The sequence below is a fragment of the Cercospora kikuchii genome (assembly GCF_019650295.1).
Source record: "Cercospora kikuchii DNA, contig_00006, whole genome shotgun sequence".
In the NCBI taxonomy this organism is placed as follows: domain Eukaryota; kingdom Fungi; phylum Ascomycota; class Dothideomycetes; order Mycosphaerellales; family Mycosphaerellaceae; genus Cercospora; species Cercospora kikuchii.
In genome coordinates this window covers 1,438,540-1,454,790 of record NW_025408587.1, presented here as the reverse complement: position 1 = coordinate 1,454,790, position 16,251 = coordinate 1,438,540, and the positions used below count along the sequence as shown (strand labels likewise).

The 16,251-nt window shown below is 52.6% G+C and overlaps 5 protein-coding genes across 5 annotated transcripts; 2 read left to right on the top strand and 3 right to left on the bottom strand.

The window, feature by feature from the left end:
* Positions 1-69: 69 nt before the first annotated feature.
* Positions 70-3,553, top strand: CKM354_000948300 (uncharacterized protein; the record flags this gene model as incomplete). The annotated part of the gene is made up of 2 exons (XM_044804907.1): positions 70-3,416; positions 3,475-3,553. 2 exons carry the CDS (start codon positions 70-72, stop codon positions 3,551-3,553), a joined length of 3,426 nt encoding a protein of 1,141 aa, XP_044660842.1.
* Positions 3,554-3,851: 298 nt separating this feature from the next.
* Positions 3,852-5,168, bottom strand: CKM354_000948200 (uncharacterized protein; the record flags this gene model as incomplete). The annotated part of the gene is made up of 2 exons (XM_044804906.1): positions 3,852-4,642; positions 4,694-5,168. 2 exons carry the CDS (start codon positions 5,166-5,168, stop codon positions 3,852-3,854), a joined length of 1,266 nt encoding a protein of 421 aa, XP_044660841.1.
* A 941-nt stretch (positions 5,169-6,109) lies between these two features.
* CKM354_000948100 (uncharacterized protein) lies at positions 6,110-8,196 on the bottom strand (the record flags this gene model as incomplete). Its single annotated transcript, XM_044804905.1, has 3 exons — positions 6,110-7,277; positions 7,335-7,631; positions 7,745-8,196. 3 exons carry the CDS (start codon positions 8,194-8,196, stop codon positions 6,110-6,112), a joined length of 1,917 nt encoding a protein of 638 aa, XP_044660840.1.
* A 420-nt stretch (positions 8,197-8,616) lies between these two features.
* Positions 8,617-10,147, top strand: CKM354_000948000 (uncharacterized protein; the record flags this gene model as incomplete). The annotated part of the gene is made up of 5 exons (XM_044804904.1): positions 8,617-8,988; positions 9,133-9,691; positions 9,738-9,827; positions 9,889-10,003; positions 10,054-10,147. 5 exons carry the CDS (start codon positions 8,617-8,619, stop codon positions 10,145-10,147), a joined length of 1,230 nt encoding a protein of 409 aa, XP_044660839.1.
* A 542-nt stretch (positions 10,148-10,689) lies between these two features.
* CKM354_000947900 (uncharacterized protein) lies at positions 10,690-15,837 on the bottom strand (the record flags this gene model as incomplete). Its single annotated transcript, XM_044804903.1, has 1 exon — positions 10,690-15,837. One exon carries the CDS (start codon positions 15,835-15,837, stop codon positions 10,690-10,692), a length of 5,148 nt encoding a protein of 1,715 aa, XP_044660838.1.
* Between the last annotated feature and the right edge of the window lie 414 nt (positions 15,838-16,251).

The window sequence follows — 16,251 nt, the reverse complement described above, 5'->3', positions numbered from 1 at the left end:
ACCCTGGATCGTGCTCGAAACAAAGCGAGCGAGATTTCGTCTCCTCCGACAGCGGCAACACAGCCGCTCATGACCATGAGCATGGACATCGACGACCGTCCGCTCAAGAAGAGACGCTTCTTTGCTGGTGGTGAAGGCTTGCACGACCAGACGTTATCCGCCGAAGCAAGTCTGCCTGACGAGGTTGAAGGCCTGCACGAGACGCCGCCCACGACGATCGAGCACGACGACACTGCTTTCGATGCAGACACTTTCATCAGTATCGTCGGAGACAATGTGCCTCAGGAAGCAATTCGTAGCCTCCAAGCAGCCCATGGGACTGATTTGGAGCAGGCCATCAACGCCTACTTCGACGGGTCGTGGAAGGCGACGGTGTCTCCGAGAAAGAAATCACCTGCTTCTTCTCAGCCGCCACAACGGAAACTGAACGTGAAGAGACAGGAAAGTAATGCTAATGGAGCTTCTCCATCGGATGCGGCGCCGAAGAAGGCGAACCTGTCCGCAATGCCTCACATGCGATACATTGGTGCTCTGGGAGTGGCGGGTTGGGCGACAAGAAGTGGTGTCTCGCTCAAGGCCGATGATGTGGTCAAGATCCAGCGTGTGCGACAAGCGCCCAAGGTCAAACTGGGAAGAGGAGGCAAGACACAACAGGTGGCAAGACGGACAGAGGATGTGATTGTGCGGTTCACAGACCAGACTGGGACAGAAATTGGACGTCTCGAGAAGGACTCCGCATTATGGATTGGCGCATTGATCGATCAAAAGGTCTGCCAGTTCGAGGGACACTGCGTCTTTGCTCCAGAGCGAATCAAGACCAACGATACCGTTTACATCCAGCTGCGATGTTTCCTACTTCGTCCGATCTTCGAGGCTGGGAGTTTTGTGAAACCGGCCGATGACAACCGGAATACGGGATTTCTGGAGACAGCAGAAACGACGCAAGAGAGGGACCTGAGACTGCGGCAAATAGGACTGGTAAAGCTTTTCTCGGAGATCAACCTGCAACCAGCTTCAGTCAATGAGCTCACAGCGAAACACAAGCGAGAGGGCATCTTGCAAGCTGCGGAAGTCGCTGAACAGTACGATCAAGACGGTAGCAAGAGGAAGGAGGGTAGCGGATCCAGTACGCCCTCTGATGATAGCGAGAAAGAGGAGGGTGAAGAGCTCGAGCAAGATCAGCTCGATTCGTTGTACAAGAAAGCGCAGTCCTTCGACTTTAATACTCCTACAGCTGAGCCAGCATCGACTTTCACCATGGATTTGCGCAAATACCAGAAACAGGCGCTGTATTGGATGCTGCAGAAAGAGCATCGTGAAAAGGATGAGCAGAAAGAGCAAAGTATGCATCCGCTGTGGGAACAGTATTCATGGCCCAACAAGGATGCCGATGACAAAGACCTGCCTGCTGTCGAAGGACAAGACTGCTTTTACGTCAACCCATATAGCGGCGAAATGAGCCTCGACTTTCCCGTGCAAGAACAGACATGCCTTGGAGGTATCCTAGCGGACGAGATGGGACTTGGCAAAACGATTGAGATGTTGTCACTTATCCACAGCCACAGATCTCCGGAGCACGAAGGCCTGGTGCATGATGCCATCGATGTCGAAGTCGATGCCGTCAGCAGCTTGAAGAGACAATCGATGACATCGACGTCGGTCAAAAAGGCTCCGGCAACAACACTCGTTGTCGCACCAATGTCGTTGCTTGCACAATGGGCCAGTGAAGCCGAGAAGGCGTCGAAGACTGGAAGCCTCAGAGTGCTTGTGTACTATGGCAGCGAGAAAGGAGCCAATTTGCAGACGCTTTGTTGTGGGTCTGATCTCTCTTCGGCACCAAATGTGATCATCACCAGCTACGGAGTCGTACTATCCGAGTTCAATCAGGTTGCCAATGCTGGTGGCAATCGGACGGCATCTGGCGGGCTTTTTGGTGTTGAATACTGGAGAGTGATCCTCGACGAAGCACACATGATCAAGAACCGACAATCGAAGACTGCAAAGGCATGTTATGAGATTGCAGCTACACACCGATGGGTATTGACTGGAACACCGATCGTGAACCGATTGGAAGATTTATTTTCACTTGTGCGTTTCTTGCGAGTTGAGCCTTGGAGCAATTTCAGCTTCTGGAAGACTTTCATTACCACCCCTTTCGAGAAAGGCGACTTTGTCCGTGCGCTCGACGTGGTGCAGACAGTACTGGAGCCGCTTGTGTTAAGACGGACAAAAGATATGAAGACGCCAGATGGACAAGCTTTGGTGCCTTTGCCATCAAAGCGAACTGTAGTAGAGAAGCTGAAATTCTCTGAGCCCGAGAGCGACGTATACGAACACATCTACCACAGAGCAAAGAAGACGTTCAATGCTAATGTGGAGGCTGGCACGTTGATGAAGAGCTACACGACCATTTTCGCCCAGATTCTGAGGCTGAGACAAAGCTGCTGCCATCCGGTGCTCACACGGAACAAGACAATCGTAGCTGAGGAGGAGGATGCCGCCGCTGCGGCCGACATAGCCAATGGCCTTGCTGACGACATGGATTTGGGCGCGTTGATTGAAAAATTCGAGGCTGAAGAGGGCGAAACAGACGCCGCAAAATTTGGTGCCCATGTGCTCAAACAAATTCAAGATGAGTCGGAGACTGAATGCCCGATATGCTTCGAAGAGCCAATGGAAGACCAGGCTGTCACTGGGTGCTGGCACTCGGCTTGTAAGAAATGCCTGATGGACTACATTGAGCAACAAGCATCAAAAGGAGAACTGCCACGCTGCTTCAACTGCCGAGAGCCTATCAACGCGCGCGATGTGTTTGAAGTTATCAAGCACGATGACGATGACGAAGAGCACGAGAGTGACCTCTTGAATGCAGCTGTGGAAGATGAAGATGACCTCTACACCAGCACACAAAGCAGAGCCGCGACAGAGAACAAGAAAAAGCCTCGAATATCTCTGCGGCGAGTCAATCAGCTCGGTTCTGCGAAGATCTCAACACTCACGACGACGCTCAAACGATTGAAAAAGAAGGAGCCGACGACGAAGTCTGTTGTCTTCAGTCAATTCACCTCGTTCCTCGATCTCCTCGCTCCAGCTCTCACAGCGTCCAACATTGCCTGGTTACGCTTTGACGGTAGCATGTCTCAGAAGGAAAGAGCAAAAGTGCTCGCAGAGTTCGCAGAGCGACCAAAATTCACAATTCTATTGCTGTCATTGAGAGCCGGTGGCGTCGGGCTCAATTTGACCTGTGCGAGGAGAGTCTACATGATGGATCCATGGTGGAGCTTCGCAGTGGAAGCACAAGCTATCGATCGTGTACACCGCATGGGTCAGACGGAAGAGGTAGAAGTGACCAGATACGTGATTGAAGGCACCATTGAAGAGAAAATGCTCAGGGTGCAGGAGAGAAAGAAGTTTATGTGAGTTCTCTTGGCCGATATTTTGACTTCAAATTGCAAGTTGCTGACAGTTGCGCAGTGCCAGCTCACTTGGAATGATGAGTGAGGAGGAAAAGAAGATGCAACGAATCGAGGATATTAGAGAGCTGTTGAGCTGAGGTGAGCAAAGCGAGCACGTCACGAGTGCATGGCCAACGATACAGACTCCACCTCATCCTGCGAAGAGGCCTGGTAATGCCAAATCACTGTTCAAGCACGCCATCTACTAGCTTTATAATGCTTCGATGTACCATATATCAACACAAATCCCAGGAGACTGCTCTCTGGAGGTTCCTAAACTCCATATTGGTAAACGTCACCGCGTCACCCAAAATGCCTCGTGCACCTCGAAACAAAGCTAATGCTCGCTTAGCCGCAGGCTCATAAACGGGTAGCCGTCTCATGCATAATCATCACTCATAATGCGCCATAGCCTTCACCACGAGGACTCCTGTCTTCCAACAATGCTGCTCGCTCCTCCGGCCTAGGCAAGCTGGCATCGCCGTACGGGACCCAACCTCTCATCCATCCAGAAACTCTTCTCCAGTGCCAGCGAGAACCCTGTTGCTCGTCAACCACAACGACTTTCTCCTCCGTCTCGCCATATAACAAGAATTGTACTCCCACGCTAGCGTCGAGGCCTAGCACACCAGCAGCACCCAGAAAGAAAGGAAGAGCTGCGAGTACCCACTGGGCACGATCAGAGCCCTCTTTTCCCGCCCAACCTCCCCCACCATGTGGTCCGAAGTCATTCCACGCGTTGGGGTTGGTGACAAGTGCAGACGAGTAGAACAAATTTCCACAAAAAGCCGCCATGAACAGATGCGGGCTCAAGCCAGCGACCGACTTGCGTCGCCAGTTCATGAAAAGTTGAGGTAATCGTGAGCCCAGGTATAGTAGCGTAGACATCCACGAGATGATGGTACCGGCGTTCTCCAGTGGCGTAGGCTGACTGTCATGCACGTTCTGATGCACTGAAGGCTTGTGTATAGGTGACGCGTGTGCCATTGCAATGAGGCAAGCAATGAACAGCATAGTCCTCGGTGAGGGCGACGGCATTGGCGAAGAGGGACCGATCCTGTGGACCGTGTTCCTGGGCGTACCGGAGCTCGATGCGAGTTTCTCTTTCTCCTCTTGCTCGCGCTGGAACGTGGGCGTTCGGAATATGACTCTTGGTCTGGCTGGCGGTGGCTTCCTGGCATCCGTTCCTTGCTCATGGTCAGATCCATTCCTTCGAACCGGGCTCAGTGGTGGCATACCTTCGATCGAGACCTGCTCCATGCTACCACTCGTAGCACTGTCATCGTCATTTATGTCCCTCCTCTTCCACATACGAAACACCGGGTGTCCGTGGCGTAACCTCTCGTACCATATCCATTGTCCGACCAAACAGAGATCGACCGCCACATAGTAAGCCCCTATGGCAACCTGCCAGCTTGCTTGATGCGTGAACAACGCTCCCAGCAAATTACTCAGATCTCCCAGACACCACTCAACTAGGAAGAAAATCGACAGACCGCTGGTACTTTGAAGCGTCCAGTTCTTGTATATTTGCGGCAGCTGGGCGAACAGCCATGCTATGATGCTAAAGATGCCGAGCAGATTCGATATAAAGGCCAAAGGCGTCGGGACGCAAGTATGAAAGGTGCTGCTGAACCGAAAAAGGAAGTCGCTCTCAGGCACGCAATGCGGCGGTAACGAGGGCTCAAGGATCGCGGCGGCGGTCCATTGCATGATGCGAATCGGTCTAGCGGAATGTGCAGAATTCAATTTTGAGAGAGCGTGAAGCAGTTCGCTCGAAGGTATGAGTTCGTCTGAGGTGTGCAACGTGACTCGAGTTCCTGGTCTCGTGCCCGTTCACGTGCTGCTTAGTCGCAGGCACTTATCATGAAGAGCAGGAGCAGGAGCGGTCTCGGTGAGCGTGGAGCAGCTGACAGCTGTGGGAGAGGCGCGTGCTGTCTTGAGCTAGATGGTATCCTTTAGGTAACGTGCTGTGGGAGCTCTCGTGTCAAAGTGGAAAGAAGCAATACACCGAGGAATGCGATGCAGTGAAGGAGCACAGTGCGTAGCAAGAAGAGAGGAAACAACGGTACAAGCTTGTCTATGGGAAAAGGAAGTCGCGATGCGGAAAGTGTAGGAGGCAATCGTACCTCTGTTGAGCGAAGACAGTCATGCGGAACGCCATGTTCTGGTGGTCGAGCGGTAGGCGGACTCCACGCACTGGTACGGTGACAGAGTGCCCCAGGTCCTCGGAGCGGATCGTGCATTACGTGCAGCAAAAGAATACAAGAGTGGCCGCTGAGTGGACGAAGATATGGCGCCATGTCAATCTGTGTCGATAAGAACCGCCCCACGCGCAACGGCCAAGATAAGACCCCGCATGTGATCATCCGGGTCCCCCAAAATGGCATGTGCAGTCGGCCGTGCACAAGTCCAGCTTCCCATATGATGCCTCCCCACGTCTACGAAAGAATGAACGCTTTCGCTTGCATACGCTTCTGGATTCGATGCTGCCGTGCGTAGGGATTCTGGTTGAAGATCGTACGCCAACACGACGTTGCTTACTGCCAAGGATGCTCCTCTTTATCGGCATTCGGACCGGGATCGCCCAGTACGCCAGATCATAGAAGTCCGTCGGGGAGGCCTTCAACATGCAGCGGGTTGCGGCTTCGTACTTACTGTTGTTCAGTGAAGTACCATGGCTCACGATCTCCGTATGGGTCTCCAGGCACTCGGAATGGCAATTCCAGCACATTGTTGAATGCTTCCAGCGAGACCAACGCCGCTTGGTCAGGTTTCGAACCTTCTTCATCTTCACTCTCCGTTTCCGAATCGCCATTGGAATCGCGTAGTTTCACGGCCTCTTTTCTTGCATCCGAGTTCGAAGAAGACTGTGAGATGGGGAGTATCACACCGCATTCCCAATTTCTGCATGTGATCTTGTTTTCGGTCCTCTCAGCTGGCAGTTGGCCCCAAGCTGACTGTGACATATTCGACGATCCGACATAAACCCATGCTTGGCCCTTCGGCTGTGACTCGTCGCCTGTCGACCCGTCATTCTCCTTTGAAGAACTTTCAGCATTTGGCTTGGTTTTGAGAACACTGGGCCCACGCGCGCAGAGAATTTTGTTGTGGCTCAGCAGACCAGCTCGCCTGGACTTGTAGTCCCTGAAGCATGCCCGTGGAAACGTCGGCCTCTCAAAATAGGTTCGCTGCAGACATATTGTCCCTGCTGCTCCCGCCGTTGAGCTTCGCACTGTTTCTTCTGTAGGGAAGTAAATGCGGATCTTGTCCCGTATATTGGTCGTTGAGTCTGAGGTCTGTGCTTTAGTCTTCTTCTTGAAGAACGCAGCACCGGCTTGCGATCGAGCTTCTCTGGCTTGAGCCACCAAGTCCACGCCTCTGGCAGCCGAGTGGAAATCTTGGAGCTGCTTGTCGTTCAGCGCGCCTATTGATGACGCCGCAAAGTCGATTTCCAGATCGCTAGTTGTCACGAGACCGAGTTCCCTCACAGCGCGACTCAAACCCAATAAGCCGGTGCGTGCAGCCTGGTCCCTGTAATGGACACCACCAACGGTGTGCACGAAAGCCATGTGCTCAGTCGCGGAGAAGTCGAACTTCGAGACGCCATCACGTACGTCCTGGTCCAAGCCTTGCTTCTCCAGAAAGAATATCAATTCTTTCTGGAAACTGGTGAATTCGGTCGCTTTGGCTTTGGGGTCGTCCGGTAATCGAGGAAGATCGATCATAAACACAGAATTTTCCATTTGACCAGTTTCACCCCAGTCGAAGTTCAACAGGTTGGCTGTGGGAATTGCTATCCGCAATTTGTGAGCGTGGAAACTGAATCAAGTTAGCAAAGATGACATCTTATTCCAGAACAGAGAGGGTCAAGCGTACAGCAGCATCAGCTTAGAGTGCATGCAGTTGATGAGACCATTCATATTGGGAAAGCAGAGCCGCAGAAAGTGCCGCATGTCACTGGCGTCCTCTCGCCAGCGATCACGATCTTCTTGCTCTTTGGCCTGCATGACGAAGATACATTTGGTCGTCCCACCATTCAAGGGGGTTTTCAGCTTTGACAGAACCCATTGCACGTCCCATTGAAATGCCGACAGCACGGCTGTGCGGACAGAAAGCGGCTCCAACACCTCTTCGATCTTGATATCATTGCTATTGCGTTCATGTCCAAATGCCCTGTTCCCATCAGCGTGAGCGATCGAGGAGTAAAAGTGAAGAAAGCTGGCTGCATGGGTAACCATTCGGAAAACACTAGCGTTGTTGGAGATTTTGGTGACTATTAAGCTTACCATGTCTTCTTGATGACGCCACGAGGGTACAGTAAAGAGCCCGCTCCATTCGAAGATGTTGAGTTCGAGCTCCGGTGAGCACTGGTAGGTAGTGGCGCTTTCACATGATCCATCGCTGCCCTCGCTGCAGCTGGTTTTCGAGCTTGTTGGTCTTGCTGGATAGCGCTTGACAGCATATTGAGGCGGGCGCCACTGGGCAAGTCGACGCTCTTCTGCATAATTTTGGGCGCCTTCCGGGTATCACGAAGAGGAGGCGGAGAGACGGATCTTGGGCGTTTGCTGGCCGTTCGAGCCAAGCGTGCTGCCTCCATTGCTTTGCGGTCAAGGCCTGCAAGGCCTACAGGTGGCGGAGCTGGTGTTGAAGCGGCTGACGCAGCTGTCTGTTGCTGTTCTGACAGCGACAGCGCGATGGCTGCTTTGAGTTGTTCATCTTCTGAATCTGTGTCTGCCATTGTCGTTCGCACTGAGATACGCCGAACGGGTGAAGACGAAAAGAGAGAACAACACTTCCTTACTGCAGGACTGTATACAGTCTTGAACATGAAATCTGCGGGCGAACACAAGTCGACAATTGTGTCCACTGGAAAGTTGTTGCAAGGAGGAATGATGCCTGAAGCTCGAGGCAACCGCGCTCCTGACGAGAGAAGCCACTTGTGGCTGGAGACAGTGGCTGAGCGTTCGGTTCGGTCGTGACGTGCGTTCACTCGAATTGCTCATCATCACCGAGCTGAATCGTGTCGAGCCCGGAATGTTTCCAGAGCCGTTACTAAGCCGCCTCCCCAATTGCACCGACGTGCAAATATGTTGCTCCGCTCCAGCATACATATCTGCGGGAGAGCGATCGGTGATTTGACGTGAAAGCACACAGCACCATGACAGCCACCACTCGAAAACCGATCCTCATTTCAGGAGCGGGTCCTGCGTCTTTACTGCTCGCTCGATCTTTGCTGAGAAGTTCAATACCATTCCTGATCTTCGAGCGCGATCAGTCCATATCTTTCCGTGGTCAAGGCTATAGACTCAGACTTTCCTCAGAGGGCTTGGACGCCATCGAAGACGTACTCGGACCTGAGCCCGAAGGCTTTCCCAAATTTTGGGCAGCATGCTCAAAAACAGGCGGTACACGTGGCTTCGGTGCTATCAATGCTATCACAGGTTCAGATGTTGAAGACGTATGGGAGCGGCCAGCCGTTCCAGGACAGCAACAGCCGACTAAGGAAATCCTCGCGTCCCGAGATGGCAAGGTATGTAAAGTGGACAGAACTCCATCATGCTTGTCGGTATCCATGGCCGTGGTAACGCCGTTTTTTGACCATTTCATATCGCACTCCGTTTTAAGATGAGCGATGAGAGTTAGGATGGAGCATTCGCTTACATTTTGGTATCAGACCATTGGCATCTCTCGTGGAGAGATGCGAGCACTGTTCTTAGAAGGTTGCGAATCCTACATTAGATGGGGCCATCAAGTCACAGGATACGAGTTGACACCAGACGGAGTCCATGCTACCTTCAAGGATGGCTCAAGATCTGAGGAAGGCTCCTTGCTCGTTGCCGGCGACGGCATCTATTCGAAAGTAGCCAAACAAGTATCACAAGGTCGAATCAAGACATTTGACACAGGAGCCAGAGGCATTCACGGACAAGCTTCAACAACAGCGTTCAAAGGGCTGGACGAGGGGGTCTGGCGTATTCTGGACGAAAGTCGACCTGGTGGCAGGGTTGGCGTCATCACTAATGTTCGTCCCAATGACATGAACAATCCCGATGTCGAATTCGGGTGGACGATGAATGGACAATCCGGAGTAATCAAGCCTCCAAACGATGACTTCGCGATTATTGGGAAGCCGGCTGCCGATATCGCCAGATCGCTGACGGCGAACTGGCATCCGCGGGTAAAGCCTATGTTTGATCAGATCAACGAGGACCAAGCGGCGTTTTGGAAAATCAGTAAGTTGCGTAATACCTTGTGAGGGACATGATACTGACTTGGCAGCTTGTTCGAGTCCTAGTGGAGTTCCAGAGTGGCCAAATGAGCCACGCGTCACGGTGATGGGCGATTCAGTTCACAGTATGACTCCAGCTGGTAAGTGGAAAAAACCTTGAGAACCCGATTCTCTGCTCCGCAAGACTTAACAATCTCTCAGGAGGTATCGGAGCCAATACTGCCGTGCGTGACTCGGCATTACTTGGGCGACTACTGAAGGAAGCCGGCGGCTGGGCAGCGGACGTCACTGCATCCTACGAGAAGCAAATGAGAATGTGAGTAGCAAGTCCATTTAGATCATTTCTCATCTGCTGACTCGATTCAGATACGCATCCGAAGCAGTGGCGATTTCTTACGGGTTAGCAACGACCGGATTGGGAATCAAAATCGACGAGGAAACCACTCCTACCGTCGGGTAGTCAGTCTGATGTCCTGACCTGACACGATCGCATTGGCCATCCCGACATTGAACTTCCAACGCCAGATGTGTAGACCAAAGAAGCTGAGAACAGTTTTGAAGAAAGCCTGCGCGAGTCACAGGAACTTTATAGACCAGCCACATTAGCTCATATGAATGATCGCAATTCATGATTCACCGATAGAGACAGATATCAAGAAATAGAACAACGTCACGTCTCGTCTATTCTATATCATATTCAAGGGTATCAATGTCGGAACGCGTTCTTCTATACAGATGTAAGCTGCGATGACCGCAGATGCTGATGCCCAATCCCACTCCTAATGCATTATATTACAACCGAAAGCCGCTGACAGAGGCTGCACTCGATCTCCTCCTTTGGAATGAAGCTGCTGGACCAAGACGTCGAGTAATCGCAGTCCTTCTCGTGGAGGCCCAAGTGCGGATGCGATCTCTCCTCTTCGTACTGCCTGAAACTGAGGGTGCGAGCCCTGCTGCTAATTCGTCTATTGTATCAGTTTCGTCCTCAGCCATAGAGAGCTCCTAATTCTGTTGTGCCAGTACACTCCCCGCCAATCCCAGCATGCGTTGAAAGTAATGTGCCGCAAAGCTTTCAGTGTAGTAGCTATGATTTGAATCGTGATTGCTGACGAGATTGTGCGCCAGCTCGTGGCATAGCGTCATGTACCAGTAGGCTAACGCTTCCACTCTGCCGTGTGGACTGCCCATACCTGCCATGTGCAATTGCATAAAGTATCTCAGGTTGCAGAAGATCGAACCATTACTGTTGAAAGCGATCGCCGATCCAGTCAAATCATGATAGACATGAATAGCTTGAGGGGACACTTGAAAGATCGTTGCCAATTCTGAGAGGATGGATACGAAAACGGCGATCGCTTCTCGGTAGGTTTGCAGGAATGTATTAGGGTCTGAGTGGGAACGATCGAGGTAGAGCTTGATGCCATTATTGAGCTCGGCAGTGTACTGGAGGTTATGACCAGGTCTGCTGTCACAATAGGAGGTGGTCTCTTTGACATCGTTGGTCTGTGGCGGGTTGAACAGGGTGGAAGAATCATATCCCCTGGTGGAGTTGATGGCTCTTTGCAAATTCTCCTGAACATCGCGAGACGAGGTCGCGACCTCTGTACCTGGAGGGTCGTTTCGAATCTTGTCGGCGTTTAGACCAAGTGCTTTCTGTATGTTGCTGAAGAGACCGCCGGATTTCTTGCCCATCCCGGATGAGCGTGGTCGTTCGAGCGGGTCATGGAACGAGCCCGGCATGGACAATGTTCTGTCCGGTGATTCCGGCTGGATATCTCTGTGGGTCATCGTCGTGCTCTTAGCGGCTGGCGCTTGTTGTGGCATCTCGAGTTGCTGCGACGGTTCATGTTGCGATTCAGCCTCTGCAACCCGACGACGCTCCTCTTCGCGCTTTTGCTTCTCGGACTCGGCGATTCGTGATTCTGCGGCCTTCTGTCGCAATATACGATCCACATTGTAGCCCTTTATCTTCAGTCTACGAAGATCGCTTTCCAGTATTGTTTCCAATGCAAGAAAGTCTTGCTGTCTTGGCCGCTTTAGCAGTAATGGCCCGACTGCACGACTGACTTCGTAGAGATCCGGCCGAGCCGTGACGAACAGAGTCGCATCTCTCTTGGACTCTTGATGCAGCGCTGCAGTTTTCTTCTCAGTGTGCTGCAACCCACGGAAACCCTTCAGTCGTCGTGTCACTTGCAAGAACTCGGTCACCTTGACAGTCATATTTGATTCAAGCCACTTTGCATCATGTCTGATCACGTCCGAGGAATGATCGTGCAAGAACAAGCGGCAACGTTCAACGAGTAGTTTCTGCAACTTCCCTCCTGGTGTCTGGTCACGCAAAGGCGCGCCCATACGCTGATCGGTCTCGACGAGTCTGCTCAGCAAAGGTGTCTCGAGGGAGCTGTAGAAAGTCTCCAAGACCTCCTCTTGCGGTGCAGCAAGAAGATTGCTTTGGAAGATCCTGTACACGGTGATGTCGTCGACAATCACAATTTCCGCAGCTTTGGCCAGGTGAACCTCCTTGAAAATGGCTTCTTCCTCGTCGAGCTCTTCTTTCTCATCGTCGTATGTCTTGGGAGAGCGTACCAGCTTGTCAGCCAGAAGACAAGACGAGCTTTTAAGGCCCATCCATAATGCCTTGTCCTTCTTAAGGCTAGGCGCACTCTCGGCAATCTTGCGAAGTAGGTTGGCGTACTTTTCCGTGCCAAGAGTGTCGAGAAGCCTGCCCGGTTGTCGAACAAGCATCCCACCCAATTCGAACGCATTTGGTTCGTGTTTGGTACCAATCCGAAGCAGAAACGTGTTGGCTTCGTGACCAAAGTCGACGTAGTCGAAAATGTCGCCGAACGTCTGCTGTCCATCACCTAGATAGCATGATCGAGGCGCAATGAATTTTGTCTGTGCAACCTTGTCTCCACGCCTACGATCTGAGGTAGGGACTATCGGCGCATTGCTCAACCTCTCGGCGAGGTTGCCATTAGGACCGATCTCAGTGAGCCTATCTGCAAAGTATCCGAAGAGGACTTGAGCCTGTGAAGCGTTTGCGGGAGGAGTCTTAATCAGCTTGTCAGCACACTTCTCGATTGGAGGATCCAACGCAACGCCAAAGAGAGCATGGTGCTGTTGCAGATCTTGACGCAAGATGCGGAACCCGAGAACCGATGCTTTTGGGTTGGCATACAGCTGCGATGGTCGTCCGACCATATTTGGTTTCTCGCCAGGGAGTGCCTCAACAGGCAGGAAAGCTGTTTGCATCTCCGCGACGGGAAATTTGTGGTACCCATACTGAAATGCATTGACAATCCAGTAGTCGAGAGTATGCTTCTGCAAATCGCTGCCAACGATGGCCTTTGAAAGAATATTGACAAGTTCAGGGACTGCCGGATACGGTTGCAGGCCGAGCGACCTCAGGAATCTACCCTCCGCAGTCGATGGTCGATACTGCCCTGGCCATTGCAACACCGGAAGAGCCAGGCGCCGAATCTTGTCATCCGGCTCGAAGAGCTCAGAGAGACGGTACAGTCTGCCCTTGTCGCTTTGATCGCCACTGCGTGACTCTGCGGGACATATAGGCGTCTGCTGCAAGCGTTTCATGTCCTCTGCAGGGATGTCGTCTTTGACCGACACAAGATATTTGATCAGATCGACGTGGCTCCATTTCGCTTCATCTGCTGCGCCGGTGGTCGATTTCGCCATCAGCCGCTCAAACACTACATTCAGCTCGACTGTTTTCCGCACACCAAGCGCGTTGAGAAACTTCTCTTTCACTCCCTGTAAGCCAGTGATGGTGGGCAGGTCGTCGAAAAGCTTGACGCTTCCGAAATAGGCCTGAGGAGGTCTACGCATGCCAAGCTTCGTGGGTATAACAGTGCGAGGAATCAAGAGTTCTTGCACGCTCTGCTTCGACGACTGTGAAAGAGCATCCCAGCCTTTCGATATGACGGGGAGGATTTGCGAAGCCACAGCTGGGTTTGATGTCGGACTGCCGTTGGCTCCGAATCCTCTGCCATCGCTTTCAATGATCCAGCGTAGCCATGGCACGAGCTGAAGCTCATCCCAGCCAATCGATTGAAGCTGTGAAGGTGCTAGCCCTTTGGTAAATCGGAAGGGAATGGTTTGCGGTGGAGTCGGTAGATCGACGGGTATTTTCGCACTGTTGACGAAGGTATTGACCTGGCCGAGTTGTAGCACTGGGCTGCCGGACATGCTGATCATTTCCTCGCCGAACGTTGCGACCGTGCCATCGAATAGCATCTGTACAGCGTCTGCATCCATTTCCTGCCTGGAAACCTTGGTACACGCCCATTTGATGAGCTCCGTGAGCTGCTTTTCCGTGAGCGCCTGTGCTTCCAACTCCTTCTTGATATCTCCAGTAGTGATGTCGGAAAGGAGTCCATAGTCTCGCAACTTCGTCAGAAATTCGTTCGCTTTGGCCATTAATTCATCCGGAATCACTGGGATCCCCTCCACAAAGCTCAAGTCTTCCGTAGCAACACGTACTTGCTGGCTCGGCAAGACACCACGCGTCGACAGCACATCGATACTAGATTTCTGATTGCATGTCCAGAAGGCCTCTTCGATGTATTGTCCAACTTTCAGAGACGGGGTCGATTCTTGAAAGTTGTACTGCTTATAGGTGTGAACTGCAGATGGCATGACCGCCGAGATATCGTCCCAAGCCACCTTTTTGCGGCCAGCGACGGCCATATTCCTCTCAATCTTGGCACGCAACTCAGCCATGTCGCCTGTATATGCTATGCGACACGCGATGCCCGCCACCCGAAGCATCTCCACATTCCAGTCTCGCACATATCGTGCGTTCAAATCAATGCTCTCTCGTTCCACCGTCGGTATCACTGAGGGAGCAGAAATGTGTGCAAGTAAGCCGGTTGTCTGTGCCGTGGGGAACCCGATAAATATCTTTCCGTTCTTTGTCGGAAGTACCGAAGAGAATATTTCCGTGGCTTTCGAAGCACTCCCGCCAGATGTGGTGCTCATCGAGGCTTCGGATTCGTCGTACGAAGATGTCAGTATTGATATTCGCGTACGTTTCGGAGGAGGCTTCTTGGTTGCACGCTCAAGCTCTGCAGAAAGTTGTCGACTGACGTTTGTTTGGATACTGACAGTGCTGATGCGAAGGAATACGGTCGCTGTGCTGTGTCCAGCTAAATCTTCCAGAATGGCCTGCTGCAGCGCATCTTCTTCCTTTTGCGCTTTCCGAGTGCTTGCTGAAGCAGTCGCCCCTCCAGTAAGCCTGCCAAAGAAAGATCTTAGACTTGACCCAGCATCTGTCTGCTGCTGTGTAGCCAACGGAGCGGCAGTCTGCGTGCGCCGGTTCCAGCCCACCACGTTCATCCATCGCGCATCTATTTGCGCATTTTGATACTCCACGTCCGTGATCTTCATGAGACCGTCTCTCGTCTTAGGGTTGACGTCGTTGGGGATCTTGATGTTCGCAGCTGGCGCCATCTTCTTGTTCAGGGTGAGCAAATTCCATTGGTCCAGGTATAGTTCAATGCATTCCAAGCCAACAAATGTAAGACTCGTGGCTAGAAACTGACAGATGCTCAGGAGCTGCGGCACAGGCGTCGTTTGGCTACGGTAGTCTAACAAGAAGGTAGTACCTTGCACATCGCCATCCGCCAGCTTGCCTCTGCGTGTGAACAGGGAGTCTTTCTTCCAGTAGAACGCCATCGACTGATTGCCGGAGCTCACGAATGGAGATTCGCAATCAGCAAAGACTGAGTAGAAACCCACTCCGAACGCGCCAATCTTGGTCTCATCCGGATTGCCCTCGGCGATGCGCTTCAGGCGCTGCCAGTCCGTCTCTTTGAAATGCTCGCCATCGTTGGAAACCACCAACGTCTTTAGGGTGTGGTGCAAAATAGTGTGTTGCAGATACTGAGCAGGGTCGGCTGAATGTGGCAGTGGCACTGTCGCTGAAGGCAACGTTTCGAATCGTATCGTGACCTTTCGTGCTTGGGCGTCGGCGGCGTTCTGGATGAGCTCTCGGAGCGTTGTCCACTCGCCCGAATACCGCGCCAGTACTTTATCGATCAGGGCGCGAGTGTTGACAGTGACGGCTTCCTCATCTTCAACGCTGTTCATCGTCTGCTCTCGCAGCCTCGCGAGGCCCTGCGAGGCAGCCATGGTGGGAACGAGTGACACAGATGTCGCCGTGGTGTTGTACGCTCAGGACATGTTCGATGGGAGAAGGCGTTACTCAGATTCAGACGATACTCGAGGTGGCGGAGATGTACTAGAAGCGCGTGGTGGATGCGGCGAAGGGTGGAGGGTTGTTGCGAAGAGAGTGGCGGAGGGTCACGCTGGAGGCAGATCTTAAGTCCGACGCCCGCTGGCTTCACGTGGGTGGAGCGGCAGCGTGCGGGAAGCTTCGAGTGAGTGAGGATGCGAGTGAGTGGCAGTGACGCTCGCTCGCTCGTCGCCACAGCGGCGTCGTGTCTTCACTCAACAGAGAAAGTGAGAGTGAGAGCTGGAGTGTATCACGACTACGGACTCCGTCACCTCTGTTCAGGGCAAGGCGGGCAGGGATGCGGCGGTTCG